The sequence below is a fragment of the Rutilus rutilus genome, assembly GCF_951802725.1.
Source record: "Rutilus rutilus genome assembly, chromosome: 9".
Lineage (NCBI taxonomy): Eukaryota > Metazoa > Chordata > Actinopteri > Cypriniformes > Leuciscidae > Rutilus > Rutilus rutilus.
Window position 1 is genome coordinate 18387779 of NC_140223.1, and position 20157 is coordinate 18407935.

The 20157-nt window shown below is 38.4% G+C and overlaps 1 protein-coding gene across 1 annotated transcript in view; it reads right to left on the reverse strand.

The window, feature by feature from the left end:
• drd2a (dopamine receptor D2a) overlaps positions 1–18421 on the reverse strand; it is a 42753-nt gene extending 24332 nt beyond the window's left edge. Inside the window, exon 1 of the mRNA XM_084418685.1 lies at positions 18269–18421. Coding sequence (XP_084274811.1) covers positions 18269–18308 — 40 coding nt within the window. The 5' untranslated portion in view covers positions 18309–18421. The remainder of the gene's footprint in view (positions 1–18268) is intronic.
• Between the last annotated feature and the right edge of the window lie 1736 nt (positions 18422–20157).

Here is a 20157-nt window from a genome sequence, read left to right on the forward strand (position 1 = left end):
AAGCCTCTCCTCAGTGCAAGACACATGAAAGCACACCTGAAGGACTCCAAGATGGTGATAAATAAGATTCTCTGGTCTGATGAGACCAAGATAGAACTTTTTGGCCTTAATTCTAAGCGGTATGTGTGGAGAAAACCAGGCACTGCTCATCACCTGTCCAATACAGTCTCAACAGTGAAGCATGGTGGTGGCAGCATCATGCTGTGGGGGTGTTTTTCAGCTGCAGGGACAGGACGACTGGTTGCAATCGAGGGAAAGATGAATGCGGCCAAGTACAGGGATATCCTGGACGAAAACCTTCTCCAGAGTGCTCTGGACATCAGACTGGGCCGAAGGTTCACCTTCCAACAAGACAATGACCCTAAGCACACAGCTAAAATAACGAAGGAGTGGCTTCACAACAACTCCGTGACTGTTCTTGAATGGCCCAGCCAGAGCCCTGACTTAAACCCAATTGAGCATCTCTGGAGAGACCTGAAAATGGTTGTCCACCAACGTTTACCATCCAACCTGACAGAACTGGAGAGGATCTGCAAGGAGGAATGGCAGAGGATACCCAAATCCAGGTGTGAAAAACTTGCTGCATCTTTCCCAAAAAGACTCATGGCTGTATTAGATCAAAATGGTGCTTCTACTAAATTCTGAGTTAAGGGTCTGAATACTTAGGACCATGTGATATTTCAGTTTTTCTTTTTTAATAAATGTGCAAAAATGTCAACAATTCTGTGTTTTTCTGTCAATATGGGGTGCTGTGTGTACAATAATGAGGAAAAAAAATGAACTTAAATGATTTTAGCAAATGGCTGCAATATAACAAAGAGTGAAAAATTTAAGGGGGTCTGAATACTTTCCGTACCCACTGTACATTAATGAATGGAGATTGATTTATAATCACGTTTTCAGATTTATAGCATGTCATATATGTGTACTACATTGCCAGAGCCTCACTAGTCAGCCAGACGATGGGCTATTGCTCTCCTTAGAGAAGGATGATAAGATGTGGGTGAATAAAAAAAAACCCTGTTGCCTTAGAAACTGGGGACAACAATTGCCCTTCAGTTTTTTGATATTTCTCAGAAAGTAACACCCTTGAAATGAAAAATCTGTCATCATTTACTCACCCTTATGTCTTTCCAAACCTGACTTCCTTTCTTCTGTTGACCTGACATACAGTGGTTCGCAAACATATCTCCTTTTGGATTCTGCCGAAGAAAGTAAATAGCATGTAGATGAGCAAATGATGACAGAATGGCCTTTTTGGGTGAACTATCCCTTTAAGCACAATCCAAAAATAAAACATACTGTAGTTGAACACAGTTCAAGCAGCACTGTGGTTACAGTATACCAAAGCCCTATATATTTATACCAAATCCCTATATCTTAAACTATTCAGAAGTGGCTTACAGCTCTCAAGTTGAAAAGTTCAGTGCTCAAAGCCTGGTGGAAAATGTAGGAGTTCTGCATTTATTTGGCTCTGAAAGTCAAATGTGAAAGTGACTTCTGGTCTCTGCTCTCGGCACGCACTTTCCTTCCAACAAGGTGATTCAGACCAAAAATCTGTCAGTTATTCAAGTAAACAGAGTAGAAAGAAACCCTTCTTTTGATTGACTTACTTGGAACTCTATGCATAAATCCATGTTGTAAATGAAAGGACGTTTGTCATAAGGGCATAGTGTCAGAAGTGTGTGTATGAATTAAAGAATAATTCACTGAAAAATGTGGAGAATACTCTGAACACTTACTTACCTTTCTTTCCTGGTATTTACCCTACTTTACTGTGTGTTTTAAGCTAGTCCCTTGTCCCTGTCCACTTTCATTTTATGCAATAGAGCAGCTCAGACATTTTTCAAAATATTTTATTTTGTGTTCCAAAGAAGAAAGTAAGTAATACAGGTTTGTAACAACATAATGAAACAACATTTAATCTCTTTAAATCCTCATAATAACTCTAATTGGATGACAGTTCATGTACACTAAGTGATTAGATAATACAGTTATAACATTGGATCATGATTGATTGATTTTTTTGTGGAGGTTTGATGTTCATATATATATATACTCGAAGCCACCAGGATGTGCAGAGCTCCATCACAAATGTTAAAGGGTAATTTTTAAAGGTCAGCTTGTTTAAAAACTTTCCAATGGATTGTTTTGGGGACTCAGATCTGAAAATGCCATTCCACAATGATGATAAATCACCATGCTTAACACAAAGTCGCAAAACTTTCAGAGACTAATGTCCTTTAAAGAATGTGAGGGACGGCCTTACATTACCCAAACGACTTGCTTTCATCGCTCAGGAGATTACTGTACAGTCTGATCAGGAACATTTTCTTCAATTTAAGGGCTGTATCATAACAATAAAAACTTCTCTATTTAAATAACTGACCTTGGGTTCCAGCAAATTGTGGGAGAGAGAGCCACATTATAACCCAACTCAGAATGTGTGGCCTCTATTAACTCCTGCTGATGAGCAGACTTATATAGAATGCAAAACAAATCACGCCGACTTTCATAGCAGCTGCTATGAAATGTGATTTTAAACTCTATGCAGAATTAGTAATGGCAGCGAGCGCTATGAAAAGACTCCTTTAAAATGCAGACTTGTGTTGATTCAAAATTTTCTTAGAGAACAGATGGTAGAAAAAGTGTTTTTCTGACTCGGTGGTTGTAAAGACTTGACAATGGCACATGCAGACCTTGAGAGCTGTCTGTTTGGCAGGTTGATGCAATGAGCTTTTGGCCAAGACATCTTTGAAAAAGGTGCACAGAAGCATGATTGCTTTTCCCATGTCTTTGAGCAAACTCTCCGTCTAGTTTATCTATGAATGGAACTTCTAAGCACCCTTTAACAGTTCAGTGCCTAATATTACACCAGAAAAAGCACTTCAAATAAATCTAATTACATATTCATATATTTCATAATATGTAATTATTTATTTTTATTCATTTGTTTTGAAACTTTTCCAAAGCATCAACAAAGAGCTCCATACATTTTCAACATTTATTTTTTTCCTCCCTTTTTTACCATAAAGAATTATTATTAATGATAGCAATAATAAAAATAACAAAAAAAAATACAAAACAAATTAATTAATTAATTTAATAAATAAAAAAACATATCCTAATCTCAAATAATATTATGACTACAAACATCTCGTCTCATTCTAGCTGCACCTGCTAGTGGCACGTGAGGGCTTGCCTGCATCTACCCCGTTTAGTATAGGGACCCCTAGTGTCTAATTAATTCGACACAACGTCGAAATGAGCGACAGAAAGGGAACGCCTCGGTTACTGTTGTAACCCCCGTTCCCTGATGAAGGTAATGATACGTTGTGTCGAATGAGTTAGACACTAGGGGTCATACTTGGGAGCCCCAAAAGCCAATGAAGTCTGGCCATCGCCTCAGGGGTCCGTATACTAAACGGCAAAACTACTGATCTGTGTCACGAGTCTTGGCGGTGCAGATGTAGGCAAGCCCTCGCGTGCCACAAGCAGGTGCAGCTAAGCTAATTCACAACCTTCCAACGCCCAGGGTAAATAGGTTTTCCTATTTCAGGGGGACCTCCTCACCTCTTGGAAGACATCACTCCAGCTCCAGGGCCTGCGTGAGGACAGTTGGGGTCTGGCTGCCAGTCTAGGCTGAGGCGCGGCCAGTGCAGGCTTCGCAGGGGGCCGACCTTATTGACGCTTCACACGCTTCACCTGTGGAACCTCTGGGTACCCCCAAACTGCCCCACCGTTGAGGGTAGTGAGATCAGAGGAGCCAGCAAATCTTGACCGGGCAGAAAACGGTGCCTTCCACGATTTCGTAATCGATAACAGCTTCACTTCCCAGAAGAAAGGAACTGGGGCAGAGCATGGCTGTGCATCACGCTCAGACCCCAGGAACCAATCGTCCAACTGCGAGCACTCGGGGCATGGTGGAGGAGTTCACTCCAGCCCAATGCTTGTGGCTGACCGGGCAAGCACGGCTGCCAACTCCACGTCAGCTTCAGACTGGGCCAACACGCCGGATGGTGGATGCCCAGCCGAGTCCTCCACCTCGGAAGGCATAAGCCCGCCCTCCGATGCTGCGATGGACAGCTCACCTTCCTCACAGTCTCTGAATGAGATATTAAGCTCACCCTCAGGTGAACTGCCTAACGAGCGTGCTGAGGAATGGGAGGCCCGCAGGGATTATCCCAGTGGAAACTCTCCAATTGTAACCCTCAGATCGTCCTGAGCGTTCGCCGCAGAGGTCTTGTAGAAGAGCAGGTCAAAGGACCAAGACGGGAAACAGCTGAAGTGACTCTCAGCCTTTTGTAAAAGTCCGAGAGTCATGATCGCTACGTTCCCATGCACAATCGCTGTCTGAGCATGAGTGCGGCCCATTCACTGAAGACAACGCTTGCTATCTTTATAAATATATTGTGAATCTATCACTTTCAGTCAACAGAAGCATTAAATACATTGCTAAACAAGCCTGTTTTAATTGGCATCATTTTAGTTTACTATACTGTTCTTTTCAATTCTTTTTGGCTGATGTGGCTGATTTCAGTCTCAAATATTTTGTGATGATAATATACATAAAATGTAAATACATTTAGCCTGTTTTCCTGGAATAATTGACTCTTGACAGTGTTATAAAGATAAATGACATATAGTGTCTAAAAAATGTGTTCCATAACTCCAAGGTGACAAATGAATGTTTTAGCGGAGTCTCCAAACAGTGTTACTCATCTTCATTAAGAAACTGGTCACCACTCAAGGTTGAGGTCCGACAGGGCCGTGGTGACCTTCAGTATTTAGCTAAACAGAAGGATTGCTACATTATTGCAGGAAACGATTCATCATGATGAATGCTCATACCGCAGTTCTTAGCGTTAGACTCTATCATCTTATGTCACCCATTTCCATCAGTAAGTGCATCTGGGACACTTCTGATACAATATTAATGAATGATGCTATATATATTAACTACATGCATCCAGTTCATGGGTTTATTAATTTACATTAAGTGCGAGCAGTTTAGATCCTTATTGCCGATTTGCAAAGAAAGGTTATAAGAAGAGATTTGATGAAGGCATAGGCTGATGTAACATAAATCTTGTTCCTGTCAATTATTCATTCTGCTGACAGAACAGAATAAAATGGGTTACTGATAGAATGATGAGATTAGAAGCAGAATTAAGTAGGCAAAAATTATTATTATTTTTTTTTTGTCTTTTCACATTCACTGATTTAGCTGGTGATGGACTATCTGATAGCTGAGGCAATTTGTATTATATTTTAATGTGAATCGAGTTAGCTATTAAAAGTTTATAATGAATAAAAAAAAAAATGCATTGAAGATTACTTTTACCTTGAGAATTTTTTAATTAATTAGCATCATGGAAACATCAACTTGTAGCCTTCAAAACGTCACTCTTGTGCTCATTGTGTTTTAAATGGTGCCATATTAAATATACAGTACTATATTATACAACTTGTTTAAGATTATTCTATACCCATGGCTAAACCTTTTGAGTTAAAATATATATATATCACAAATATCTATAATAATGTAGCCACACACACACACACTGTCACAATCACGTTAGTTTGGACTCATTATGTTTCGTCACTGTCACTCATTTGTTGTCACGGCCACGAATTATGTTCAGCTGTGCACTTATCAATCACTATTATTATCACCTGTATATATATATATATATATATATGTTCCGTTCTGTTTCAGTTCAGTGTCCGGTATTGTCTATTGTGGATATGTTGTGTGTAGCTCTGTTCGTTTGGGTTACCCATTGGATTTATTAAATATCACCTTATTGCCTTTATTATCTTCGTGTTTATACAAACTGCCCCGTGACATAACCATAGTGATTTTATATAGAGATATATCTATAGGCTAAATGGCAGCAAGTGACTGTCTTTTATTCTTTTATGAGTCAGTCATTTAAATCATTCACTCAACCAACTCATTCCAAAACACAGATTCCTTCAGAACGAATCACTACAATGTTGATTGGAGATGTGCAAAATTCAATGGCTGGTTCGCAAAAAAAAAATGCAGTGCTTAAAATTGGGAAAAGTGCGATTTCTGAAAAATGTTGTTGAAAGTGGATCAGATCAAGCACCACATTACTCTTGTAGCCAGTCAGCAGTAGGGGGCGTAAATACACTCGGATGGTGGAGGAGAGAGAGGGAACAAGAGGGAGATTTGAATAAAGACTGTAGAAAGAGAAATGGCTGAGACTGAGAGACATTACAAAAGAGAAACGCTTAGAGGAATATCACTGGAAAAAGAAGGGTTATGATTAGGCAAGAGCTTTAGGACCTGCGTTAATATTAGAAAAGCATTCCAGTGCTGGAGAAACCCAAGCAGGAAGGCCTGGAATTTTGGCAAGAGTGGTATGCTCACTCTTGCATTTCGTGTTTGTGCATTTTGGGGGGCGGAGCAATGAAGGGAGGGGTGTTTGTTTGGGTTGGTTTCAAATATCATCAGAGTTTCTCAAAAATCGCCTACTGCACCTTTAAGTTAAAAGTTCAACTTTGAAAAAATGCATCTTTAGACCGTGCTTTTTTTCTTTTATTCCATTGTCTTTCATCTCACATTTTAAAGGCAAAATGACATTTTGTGAGAGCAGCCCTTTAACTTGAACTTACCGTGTCTGCATGATATGAATAGAATATGAGTATATGGTACAGCCATTCACACAGAAAATGCTTTTGCATTTAAAAGCACAAAACATGGGCTAAATGTGCAACTGTCAAAGACGTCTGTCTATAGCGCATGTTTACCTAGAAAGACAACGGAGAAGCAGCACAGCGGAATGCAAAAATACACAAGTGGTGTTTCTTTTTTTGAGACTGCCTTGATGATCTGATCTACAGTACATGCTTTTCTCAAATATCCCCGCAACTTTAAACGATCAATCAATAATAAGTTATTCATTAACCAAATCCATCCATATTCCTTATTATGTTCTCTCATCCCAGACTAAACAGCATTCATTTGCTAAGGATGGCTTTCAGAGGGAGATCATGGCTGAGTTTTTGATAAGAGAACATCTGCCAGGCATCCCAGATCTCCCTCATCACATCCAGGTCTTTGACCCAGAACGTGGTGATCTGGCTCTGACCGTGCATCTGCCTTTTTAAGCCTGTTAAGCTGTGCTGTGCTGTCAAGGCTGTGAGCCTGCTGCTGCTAAACGATAAGTAAGAGTTAGATAAAAACTGTGCCGAGGAAACACTTACAAGCCTTATCCTTCTTTTCACTGATATGCAAGAATGAAGGCAGCAAAGCACTTGAAAAACAAAGATGGGGATGGGCTGATCAAGAAAATGCAAAGCATGTATAATATTGATTATTTCCTCATTAGTTTGAGACTATCTAGATCTACCTGAATGTCTTATTTTTTCCTATTGATAGAGGAACATTAACGCATGCAAATGGGGTGAGTGTGATAAAGCAGGCCCAAAGTGATGTTTCTGTTCTGACATTGACAATTTATCTGAGTAAGTCTGAAAACTCCATCTCTGTCGCAATGTAGAATTCAACCTGCTCCTAGAATGTCATTAAAAAATTCACAACTGACTGACTCACTATTCCCCTCCACCGGTTGGGTATGGGTGACTGACAAGAGTTGTCATCCATTTTTATAACAAATCAGACAGACTGCTCTATTGAATAACACTTCCCATACATTAAATTATTTTCTCTTTCTCAGCGCCCCGCAGAGCGTTTAATGGTTTGTGTGTCAGCAGGAGAACTGCTGACATAGATATTTCGTTTTTGACAGAATAGGAGAAAACTTTCAAGGTTGCTTTTGAAAAACAACAATATGAGATTAATCATACACTGCTTGTTTTCCTGAAAAAAAAATATATATTTCACGAGGAAATAAAATTTTCCTACATATTTTGACCAATAAGAAGTCACTGTACTACAAAAATTCTCTTTAGTCCAAAAGCTCTCCAACATTTACCATTTGCACTCTGCAAAAAAATGACTAATTTTCAAATGTGCCATATGAGTCAGTTTATAACCCCTACACCCCCCCGGTTCGACAGAGATCAACACATACCGCATCAAATTAGTTCCGATTTCTTTTGAGGAAAACACTTCCTTTTGCACAATTCTACGTACTCCATAAAGTAACATGGTTGATAGTTAAAAAATTAGATGGGAGAACAATTGATATTTCAATGCTTTTGTGTTCTCTCTGAGAAACTTTTGTGATGGAAAAACTGTTTAAAGTCCGCGTGAACCGGAAGTTGCAAACGACTTTTCTCCAGTGCTGTGACGTATTTCCCAGTGAAAAGGAATATTGAACAGAGGGCAGGGTTTTACTCTAGCGCTCCTCCTCTCCATCTCTCGCTCATTACAGACTAACGATTTGAGGGGAGTGGTTAAGCGTTTCCCAAACCAAGCCGTCAAACCTACGTCATCAGAGAAGGTCCTCCAAGGCAGAGGGGAGGGGCATTTTCAGATTTTGATTAAAGATTACGAAGCCAAAAAAATTTTTTCTGTGTTTTAACTTGCACGGATTAATTGTTCACCACAAGACTAGTAATATGCGCTAACAAAGTAAATAGGGTCCATTTTGATTTCATGCCGACTTTAAGTGCTTTTGTGAGCAAATACCAAATTTGGAGCGCAATAGTTTGGCGAAGAACGCAAAAGCAGTCTTGGGGAAAGTTACTCCCCCAAAAAGTTACTAATTGAGTGAGTTAGTTACTTTTTATGGAAAGTAATGCGTTACATTACTTTTGCGCTACTTTTTGTCACCTGGGCTGGGCTTGCTAGTTTGTTTTTTAATAACAAAAAATAATTGGGCAAACGTAAAGGCCCTTTCCCATCAAACCGGAAATGAATAAGCCTCAGGCTGAAGGAAATGCAAATTCATGCCTGTCAGCAATAAAATAAAATAAAATGTTTATCTAAAGTCATTTTTGCTTATTGGTATGGTTGAATTGTTTCATCGAAGGTCAGCAGGAAAGACATTGGCTAATAAAGTTCGATTAATTACATAAAGTATATTTGTATTATTTCACTTTTAATTATTGTTTGTGTAATATTCTGAGTTATGACTCAGACTGAATCTGTTTTTGTGCAAGTGAAATAAGTAAAGAACTGCTATAACCATCATGTTTACACAGCACACACAACGCCTCTGAGCATCACTCCCGATTCCCCTCAACATGGGGACTGAGAGGTGTCAGTCAGTAAATGGGAAAACAAAGTAACTTGCTTTACTTATTTGAAAAAGTAACAGATATTTTGTTGTAAATTTAAAAGTAATGCATTACTTTACTTGAAAATGTAATCTGATAACGTAACTTACATTACTTGTAATGCGTTAACCCCAACACTACACAAAAGCATTGAAATATACTGTAATTTTTCTCATCTCATATTTTTCCCATCACCATGGGGATCCGTATAATTCAGACAGAGACATTCAAGCTTTTATTAATTGCATGGACAAAGGGCTTTAGGAGGCATCCATAAAATGGACATAAAAGGTACTGAATAAAGACTTTTCATAAAATAAACCTTGAATTTATTTTTATATTTGGAGGGGGGTGGGGGGACCAGTCAATGATACTGGTACTCAACCTGCTTTCACACACATCGGTGAAGTCTGGCAGGAGTGTTGCACTTTTAGAACATCAGTGGGATACTGGCAGATGGGAGTGAGAGGGCAGAGTTTGGGATCACCATGAACTTTAGCGTTGTGAAAGCGGGGCGTGTTCAACACTTAATGTCCCAGCATGTGTAATTGGGAGGCAGATGAAGGCGCTGTGTGCCGTGATGTATTCATCAAACGCTGTTTTCATAGTTCAATGAACCCAGTAATTATTGAATAGTGAAATGAACTGCTGTGAAAAGCATCAACTCAGCTGTGTCGGAGAAAGGCCAGGCAGTTAAGATCTTGTTTAACATATTGGTGTTCAAGAAGGACGTAAGTGATGCCCTTTTTTTTTAGGTCTGGGGATCAGTTCTGTGTCTTGACATTATGGTTGATGTGGCATGATGACATGAAGACACATTGAAGTATCTTATTTATGTCCATTTCTTCCTGACCTTTTTACAGTGTAATTGATTAAAGGGGTCATGACATGGACTTCCGTTGCTTGAGGTTCACTTATAATATAAATAACGTTTGCACACACACACACATGCAGAAAAACAATTATTTTCAACCCTCATTCTAAACCCTGTGTCCTGTTGTCGACAGACTCAATTGCGTGGAGTATGTGTATCCAGTGTAGACAGCATCAGTGATTAAAATGAGTTCAATTTGCTTCTTGATGCGACGCGACGTGACGCTCGTAGGCAAATGGTGCGATGATTCATTGATGCCTCGCTCTTGCGGAAGTCATATGCAAATGTATTGCCCGTGTGACGTCACAAATCTCACAATATCCAAATGAGCTGTTTTAGAGCTTGATTTAATAAATGCTTTGTTTATAATGAGGAGGATATTTGAAACTATGAAACTTGCAGGATGTTTTAATGGTACAACGACCTCTTATATGTCAAAGGTCAAGGCAAATATGATATCTCATGTCACTACCCATTTAAGGTAGGTCTACAATAACTAGAGAAAGCTATCCATTTATCTGCAGTAGCCGTCCAGAAGTACGCAAAATGTGAAATCAGCCCCTGGTGAAATATCTGTTAAAACACAAAGAAATATTTGCAAATAAAATGTTGCTTGCAAAAATTTGTACTTCATCAGAAATTGACATATTGAATGGCCGCCAGTGGAGAAAGAAGCAATTACAGCATCTACCAGTAGAGGGTAACCAGCCCGCTTGACCCCTTAAACTGCTGTATAACATTTCAGTATCATTTTATGTCTGCATACGCATGACTGTAACTCATATACTCAGGGGATTTTTGTAATTCCTCCAAATGCACAAGTTAGCAACAAATTGAGAGCACATTTTGGGCTAGGATATCCAGTGTGATGATATTTAGAGCACTTTGGTCTAATTAGAGGTATTTGAGCACAAGGTGACTGACTGAATGTTTAATGGAACCAAAGGTCACATCCTCCAACGGAATCTTATCTCATAATACCTTGCTGAAGCAATTACAGTACTTCAGCTCTGAAACAGGAATAACCTTTCCTCAGAGGGTGCTTGATCCTTGTTCACTTTTTTGACATATATTAAATAATCCAATGCAAATTCAATACCTCACTGAATACACATATTGTATGGCACAATCTTGATTTATAGTATGCTGTCAGATTTTTCCAAGACAAGGCATGTTTTGTGGAAACTGAATGCCACTTTTGGTTATTATACAATGATTTCTGTCCTTGATTAATTCTATCTGTTCCTGTTCCAGTGCTACAAATAGAGCTCAGGCGCATGATTGAGTTCATACTGAGCAGGGAAAAATCGCCTGCTCTGCTAAACCTGCAACTGGGCGACTGTAAAAAGCTAGGATGGAAAGGTTAAAACCAGTGTTGAACCATTGCTTGGGAAGCTTAAGAATATTTTCCTCCCTGCCAATATCCAAAACTACTTAGTTCTGCACCACAAGGGAATCGGAGGCAAAGCAAAAGGATCCCTGCCAAGTGTTTAAATTGTTTGTACTCCTTCGAATGGATTGAAATCCAACATTTTCATGCTAGTCAAAGTTAATCTCTCAACACTGATCCTTTCAAAGAGAAAACTGTTTTCACAATCACTAGTCAAAGAAAGTTTCTCTTAAACTGACTCATTTTGGTTTATGTATTTAGTGAGATTCAGAGGCACTTATCATATATGTAGATGTTTTTATTCTGTCTCTGCAAGGATTTGGTTTTTGTGGCGTGAATGTGGTAAAAAGTCCTGGAGGAGAGAATGTATAATTAGACTAATTTACATCATTTTTTTCTCCTTCTTTCGTAATTTATTTGGCGTTTGGATGGCTAGGCATTGTAATTCTAGAGCCATATGCTAGAAAACACTGTCTGAGAGCAAAACCATGTGGATAAAAATGATAAATCTAAATTGTCAAGACACCTTATTGTGACAAATGATGTTTACTGAGTCATCAGTGCAATAATCATAAAAACACTCAACAGGTGATTTACAAAAGCAAACATTATTTCAGTTCTATCAGAAAAAGTGCCATGAGAAAGAAAACAAGCATGGCTTATCATGTTATTTTGTGCTTTTATCCTTCCTTACATGACTGGGAACCTTAAGGTTTAGTGACACCAAAAGAGTGAAGATAAATCACAAATCAAAAACAAACATAACATTTAAAGAGCAGAAACAAAGTCTGCCTCATGCAGTAGAAGGTTCAAGCATGAAAAGTGACACCCAATTTACTGCCAGAAATGAGCAATTGATTGTATTATTTCTACAACAGGATAACATGATTGCATGCAAATGAAATGTGCACAGATAATGTTTACTGTAATTGGCCTATTATGCTGAACCTGGTTCAAAACCTGCTGTGCTGTAAACAGATTCAGTTTGTGCCATGAAAAGCCAATAGTTGATACCTGTCATCCAAAAGATAAAAACTTCAGTCATCAGCAGATGTAACAATCTGTCCCAGCCTCTTCACTGTCATTGATTATGCTGTGAGGATAAGACTCAGTCTTTCACAGAGTGTTCACAGCCCACAAAAAGAGCCGATGTCCTCGAGAGTTAGTGGTCCTTACACAAACTGATGTAAAATGCTTAAGATAAGCTGAGAAGTGATAATGCGAGCTCTTGGTTTGGACATCTTGTCCTCTTAAAAACGCATTTTTCACAATTTTGCATGCCATTTGGATGACAACCCCAATAAATGAGAGCACTTCACAGAGCAGCACTTCAAAGACAAGCTAAAGCCAGCTAGTGTTGACAGATGTGATCATTATTAACTAATATTTTCCTCTTCACAGCTTACATGCTCATATATTTTATTAGTAATTGAGTAGTTTTCATGTGCACATATATATATATATATAAGCAACTGCTTTAATCCCACTGCAGTTTTGAAAGCTCTTTTTAAATGAAGCTAGTAAGCAGTTTATATATATATATATACTTATTTTTCATTGTAATAATATTTCACAATATTACTGTTTTTACTGTATTTTTGATCCAATACATCTAGCCTTGGTGAGCATAAGATACTTACCAACCCCGAACTTTTTAACAGTAGTGTATACATATTCACACTATTTAGTACACTACATACATTACAAATCACTTTTTGCACATGAAAAAAGAAAAGAAAAGATAAATTAGGAAATCTAATATCAGGATATCTGAGTTGGATTTGATAGATTTAGATTATTGGGGACTAGGCTCTACATGAAATATAATAAAATAATCATCAAAGAAGGAACCTTTAGAACTTCCACTCCTGCTGTGATATCAGCTGCTTGTCTGTGAAACTGAAGACGTAAATGTCTGAAAGTTTCATAACCTTTTTATGGATTTTAATTGGTCCTTCAGAATGGACCGCATACTGACCACTGCCTCCACTGAATGATCTTAATGAAATATACCTTAGCAGCAATTAATGGAAATTTGTAATCAAGAGCTATATCAATGTCCCTCAAGGAGAGCTTCTTATTTTTAATCATTGCACTTAATGAAATTCTGGCATGATAAATTATGCACATGCTCCTGCGGTCTCCATTGCTGTGTAGTTTAATGGGAGAAGGGTGTTCTTATGATTTTGATTTTGAATGTGGCTGATGCAATTTCCAACAAATGTGTTCTGTGTGGTTGTAAGTTAGTCTTTAATGATGGAAAAGTATTGGCCTTGTTTGTCCAAATCCATACAAGGCTGGTCTGTGCAATTGCTGTGATACTGGTGACACCAAACAAAACTGCTAAAATAATGACCGGTTTCAAACAGGCTTCCTAACTACTTCTTTTACTGGTCATTTTGAATCCGCATTTTCAGTATACTCATCAGAAAGAGAACCTACAGCTTAAATACTGTAGTAGAGGCATAATAATGATGCACTACGGAAGACATTTTTGGGGTTCAAACATCTTTCTGTTGTGCATGGTGCTAAACTTAGAGATAGTTCGCCCCCCCAAAAAAATGTGCTCACCCTTATGCCATTTCCGATGTATGTGACTTTCATGAATTCGCTTGCATTATGGATTCACCTTGATGGATTATTTTCTTAAAAATCTTCATTCGTGCTTATCTGAAGAACGAAAGTCATATACATCGGGGGTAGCATAAGGGTGAGTAAATGATGAGTAAAAAATTTATTATGAGGTGAACCATCCCTTTAAACGTACAGTATGGAATGTTTCGCCGCTAGGGGTCGCTAGCCTCTTTACAATAACAAAGGCGTAGTTTGATGACGCAACATTTGCTAAGAATTATGGATCTTGTCGTCAACGTCAAGCCGACCGATCTAATAATGTTTATGGATGACTGAATACATAGATGTTTTTATCATGACTGTGATATGAAGCAGTTCGGGATTGCTAAGAGACAGCTATCAGCTCCACACACGACGCGAGTCCCGCGGATACAAAAGGAATATGGACATTTCACTCTACCGAACTACACGCAAGTGCAGAATTACAACTCACAGGTCAGTTTATTAGACAAATTAAACGTGAGGTAACGCAGCGCTGTTTCACTTGGTCTAACATTACACTAGCACACTAAACTGCATTTGAATGTGTTGAAATGAATGTGTTAGTTTGTCTGTATGAGACTAGCAGTAAGCTAGATCAACATTAGAATAACATACCGATCATATTCTAACATTTTATCATTGTTGAACTATATAACACTGATTAGTTTTATGTAAATGTGCTCACCTGTTTAATAAAGTACATGTAGGAGCGGTCGAAGTCTCGGACATGGAGCTCTCGTTTATTGTCTATGGGAGCTCTAGGCATCTCGAAAACACCGCGCTGATATTGATTCTCATTTTAGTTCTCCTTTTTTATCCAAAGTCTGCTTGCCATGGTCCATAATGTTTGAACGAAACAACAACAGCGTGCAAATAGACATTCCGAACTACACAGTGGTCCACATCTGTCGCCTTGGTTTCTATCAGAGGGCTCTGGTTGCTATGGCAGTACGAGCGGAAACCAGGGACAACGCGGATATGACGCCATTGACGGCGACAAAACGGAAATAAAGAAACGGGACGTGTCTTCGAATTAAATTACAAATTTCTCCTGGTTTGAAAGTTGTTGGAAACAGTCGGGATAATGTAAGTACACAACTAAAAAATATATATAACATAGATATAGTGATTTTTGCTATTTTTAAAGCAAAAAAGTTACATATTGTGCCTTTAAGTGTGAGCTAAAATCACTGTGCTGATTATGTTTCACAGCTTTCGTAACTACAAAGAATTTTAAAAAAGGGAAGCATCTTGCGCTTCACTGCAGAACTGAAGAGTAGCTGCTACATCTCTGTGTCTGATTTAGCACTACACTGATGTCCAGGTGTTCATTACACTAACAATAGAGCACATACGTCACCGTGTGCTGTAGTCCACGCTGATTCTGCGACACTCATTAGCAATGCGGCCTGGGTTGTTAATGCTCTTTTTGTTTAAGGCAACACACTGGCCTGGATTTTAAATACAGATGAAATAAATTAGAGAAAGCCAGAGTCTGACATGTTGATATCAGTGCGTGTGTGTTCATGTTTGTGGTTTTTACTCACTTTACAACTTCTGCTGATTCCTGCTTTCTAACGTTTTGAGCCAGTGATTTCACTATTGCCTTGCGACAAAACCATTTACATATACAATTACTGTGCAGACCAACCAATTCCGAAGGTATTCCAGAGTCACAAACTCCGTCCACAGAAACAGAGCAACATTGCTCAGAACATTGTTGTTTTCCCACTCTGAGATGTTAGTATGCGGAACATGCTCATATAGGGGTGAAAGCAAGTGACAGTGCCACAAATAGAAAGATTCGCTACCGTGGCTGGCTTAAGCAAGCCGCTCACGATGCCCCTCATTTAAAGAAAACAGAGTTTCACAACAAAGCCTGAAAATTATCTTTGTGCACAAGCAGAGGACAGTATGAGAGACCGTTACTAATTATCTGTGAAATTATTAGAGTGTGGAACAGTAATGGCAGAGCATCCTAGAGGAACATCCGAGTGATAAGCATTTCTAAAAGGAACTGACAGATTCCATATTAACTATGCAATTCTGTGGAAGGAGATTTAAAATGAAAACGTAAAGCAAGAATAACTCTCTCGTCTCTCACAGCAATGTTCTCATTAGTGTAGATTTAAATTAGATCAATTCACTCCTGAGGCTGTAAACTGAATTCAGCTTTCTCTCAGAACAGTCTGTTTGCGTGAGAAGCAGAGATGTGTTTTAGTGATGAATGTGTTATTTTACGTTTTATGGTTTGCGATGACAACATGCTGGGCACTGGTACATGACTGAATTACTGTAATTTAAGCTTATGCAAAAGTGAGGCCCAAGGGCAGTCACCATGACGTTGAGCTCGAATTACTCTGAAGTCTAGAAGCCCATTGTCTTGCTGCGGAAGTCCTGACATTGACCACAGGCCCTCTGTAATTCACTTTTTATTGAAGTTATAACTTGACAGGGAAAAGTGTTTCATATTTAGATGAAGTTCCTTTTGCTGTTAATTAATTAAAAAATTTATATTTGATTTTGAAGTACCTGTAGGGGGAGACCGGGGATGAAAGTAACACCTTTTGATTGAGCATCGGCAACTCAGCGGTTGTTTGTGCTAGATCTCTTAAACTTTGATACATGGTAGCCATATTCGTCTCCAACAAATAAAACTCAATTGATTCACAGATTATGTGAGTTAAAGCTACAATATGCAAGAATTTTTTGCCTCTAGAGGGCGCTACATTCCAAACAACAACAATGGCGTAGCTTGATGACGATGTGAAGGAGCGTGGAATGATGGGAACTGTCGTTTTAAACTCCACCGTGGATGTAAATCAGTCAGACGGGAATCAAAAAATCATGTTCATGGATGAGGTTAAGTTTTATTTTTATAATGACATGCTTTTTGTGGCGAGGGGGGCGTGGTTCAGCGCGGTCTGTAATGGGAGAGAGAAGAGACGAGTGTCCCGCAAGTAGGTCAAGTGCAAATGACGAACACCTGTGTCTTATTGCTGTGATCCACGTGGAGAGACCGCTTATAAGCCGCGCGCTGGAACGAGAGAGAGACTGAAGAAAAAATTGGACGCAGAGAAAGAAAACCGGTGGATCCGAGCTCTCATTTTTGAACTGTTTTGTGCCGTCGCGGTTGCCACGGTGAATGCGCGTTGTGCACGACTTTTGTTTGTTTTGCTTTGTTTTAATAAAGTACGAGTCCCAGTCACGCCGACCCGTCTTCTTCCTTCCTGACTCTTGAACCTCATCACTTTTATTTCATTAAAATGAATTAACCGCAAGAAAAGTAAGGTTTAATACTAAATTGGTTATCATAGATGTTACTGTATGTCGAATTCATTGTTGTGATAACGCGGCGCAGCTTTACGTGTTTTACAATTGCTTTACAATTGCTGTGTGTGTTTGTGTCTGTACTGTATTCCTGTCTCATTCAGTCACTGGCTATGTTGCCACCAACCTAATTTTATGTGAATTTTGTAATATCACATATGCTGGAAATGGCAAGATGCGCATAAATTCTAAAAATGTGAAAAAATGTGCTCAATGAGGCCGATAATGTTTTTATCCGATAAGAAGACTTGCGCATAAACTATGAAGGAAACGTATTTAGCCTACCACAAAAATGTGCATCAAAAAAAAATTCACGTGATTTTTGTCTTAACAGCGGATGTGATTGATAACTGGAATCATCATAAAGGGTTGTAACATTTTTAATGAACTGTTAAAACGATCCCCACCCCAAACAGCCATAACATAGCTAACTGTTTTAGCATGTGGGTTTGAAGTTAGCATGAATGCAAAGCATCAAATTAAACTAGAGAAATAGCTACTTTAGATTATGCAGGTGACATAACTCTACAAAACATTGAGTGTTTGAAATCATCTTAATAATTGTCACCACAGCTCTTTTCTGACTTGTCAAATTTACAATTGACCCCATGTTACAACACCCGGTCACCCCTATAAATATCAGTGTGTGTGTTGCATATTTCAAAGCCTGAAAGTCATAGGCTAATCATTTGCTATTCTTGTAGCAAACTCTTTTCTTTCATGCTGACCTCACTGTCGATAAAATGTACATCTTTTTTTCCCCCTATCAGTTTATTGTGTGACAAACAGTCCCAAGTGTTATTTAGGTGATTGAGAGTCGAATAAAATCAGAGTAGACTCACTGAGGTGTGTCGGTTTCTCCTCTGGCCTGCTGTGCTGCATCAGATCATCCACGCCCCTTCTTTGATTTTTTGGTCATTTTTTGGTCTTCTCAACTTTAAGGAATAGATTTCTGCCTCCTTCTTATTCTCTACCATTATTCAATCTTACAGATCTCCGAGTTGAAAAAACATTCCACCGCGCAGGCTACTAAAATGAGTTCAGTGGGGGATTTGCGCTTTGTAAGGAATGTTCTGAGAGCACTTTAATCAGCGGGACTCTATTTGCCTTTCTTCTGCACCTAATCTCTGAATTTTGAGAGGCAATTACCAGACAAAACAAAGAATCATTTTTAATTTAAGAGGCGCACACTCAGAAGCACAGCACTGTCATAAGAAATCCCAGAAGGACATCAAAGGATGTTGACACTGGCAGACAGATCAAAATGTACAACTCTGAGGTAAGAGACGCCTGCATTCAGCACACGAAAATTAACCTAAATCAATTTGTTTTCAGATGTTGTCTCCCGGGACCTCTTTACAAATGTCAGCCACAGGAATTGGTCTCTGTATGTGTGGAATAAGTCTATTTCTATGGATTTTCGTCCATGAGAGTGATATTCTAGGACCATCACCTCACATAGCAAAAGCTGTCACTGTAGATCCATTAAACGTCGTTTAACACTACAAATCATTGAGAGAAGTCGCTTACCCGCAATGTTTTTACAGTGGTTTTGTGTGTCGTTATCAAAATAAAAGCACTGCACTCTTGTGGTCAAAGAACTCATAGCAGAAATATGTCTGTAGGCCTAGTTGTCACTTGTCAGTTTATGAAGTGCCCAACTGTTTTGGACACTTTGCAACAGTTGAAAATTGAGCTTTAAATTGGCTACCAATAAATCATAAAACGTACATTTGTATTAGGGGGGAAACAATTTGTGTGCTGTTAAAATGTACATTTTTTGTTTTCAAATACATATTTAATGAAGTTAATTTAGAGACAACTCATGTGTGACAAAATCTGCATATATTTCCACCATTAAAGAGGTATCCTGCGATGTAACTGCAACGATATAACATTTTTAACCCAAATAAAGTCAAGTCTCCTTTATTTATATAGCGCTTTATACAATTCATATTGAAAATACACATTTTATTTGACATGTATAATTAAATTAGTCTGTCAAAAATACATATTTTATTATATTTTAAGAAAAAGTTTTGTCTCCCAAATTGGGTTTGGTACAACAATGGATGTCGCCCCTTGAAATCAAAACACGCTGCAAATAGCACAGACCACAACGGAAATGTTTCCAGATGACCCCAATAAGTGATGAACCCGGCTGGGACGTGCTTACATCTCAAAGTCTACTTTATTTTATTTTATTTTTACTAAGTCTGTTTACCTTTAAACTGACCTTTACTGTTATCTATAAGCTAGTGTGCTCCAAAACATAGACAAAATTCACATTTAGAAGATATAAGCAAAACTTAGTTTCTCACTTCCGCCAATATGGATCAATGATTTTGATGACATCACTCTGCACTTCAGCTTCTCATCAGATTTTTGGTCCAATAAAATGCTCTCTAGAATCTAAAGCGTCCAGCCCCCAATATTATAAATAGACGCTGAAGCTGCGGCTAAAATCGGTCACTTGTTGTTCACTACAGTAAATAGTACACTGTAAAAAATGAATCATGAGTCTTGTAATTTTCATTAAAAAAATTGAGGTGATCATTAAAAATATTATGTATATTTTATTAAGAAAATTGTGGTTAGGGTTTTATTGAAAATATAGAGAAAATTTCACTAATAACACCAAGAGATGCATTTTCCTATTTTTTTTAAGGAAACATACACAATTTTAAGGCTTGAATTGAGGAACTGATAAACCTCATAAAATTAAGGAAAA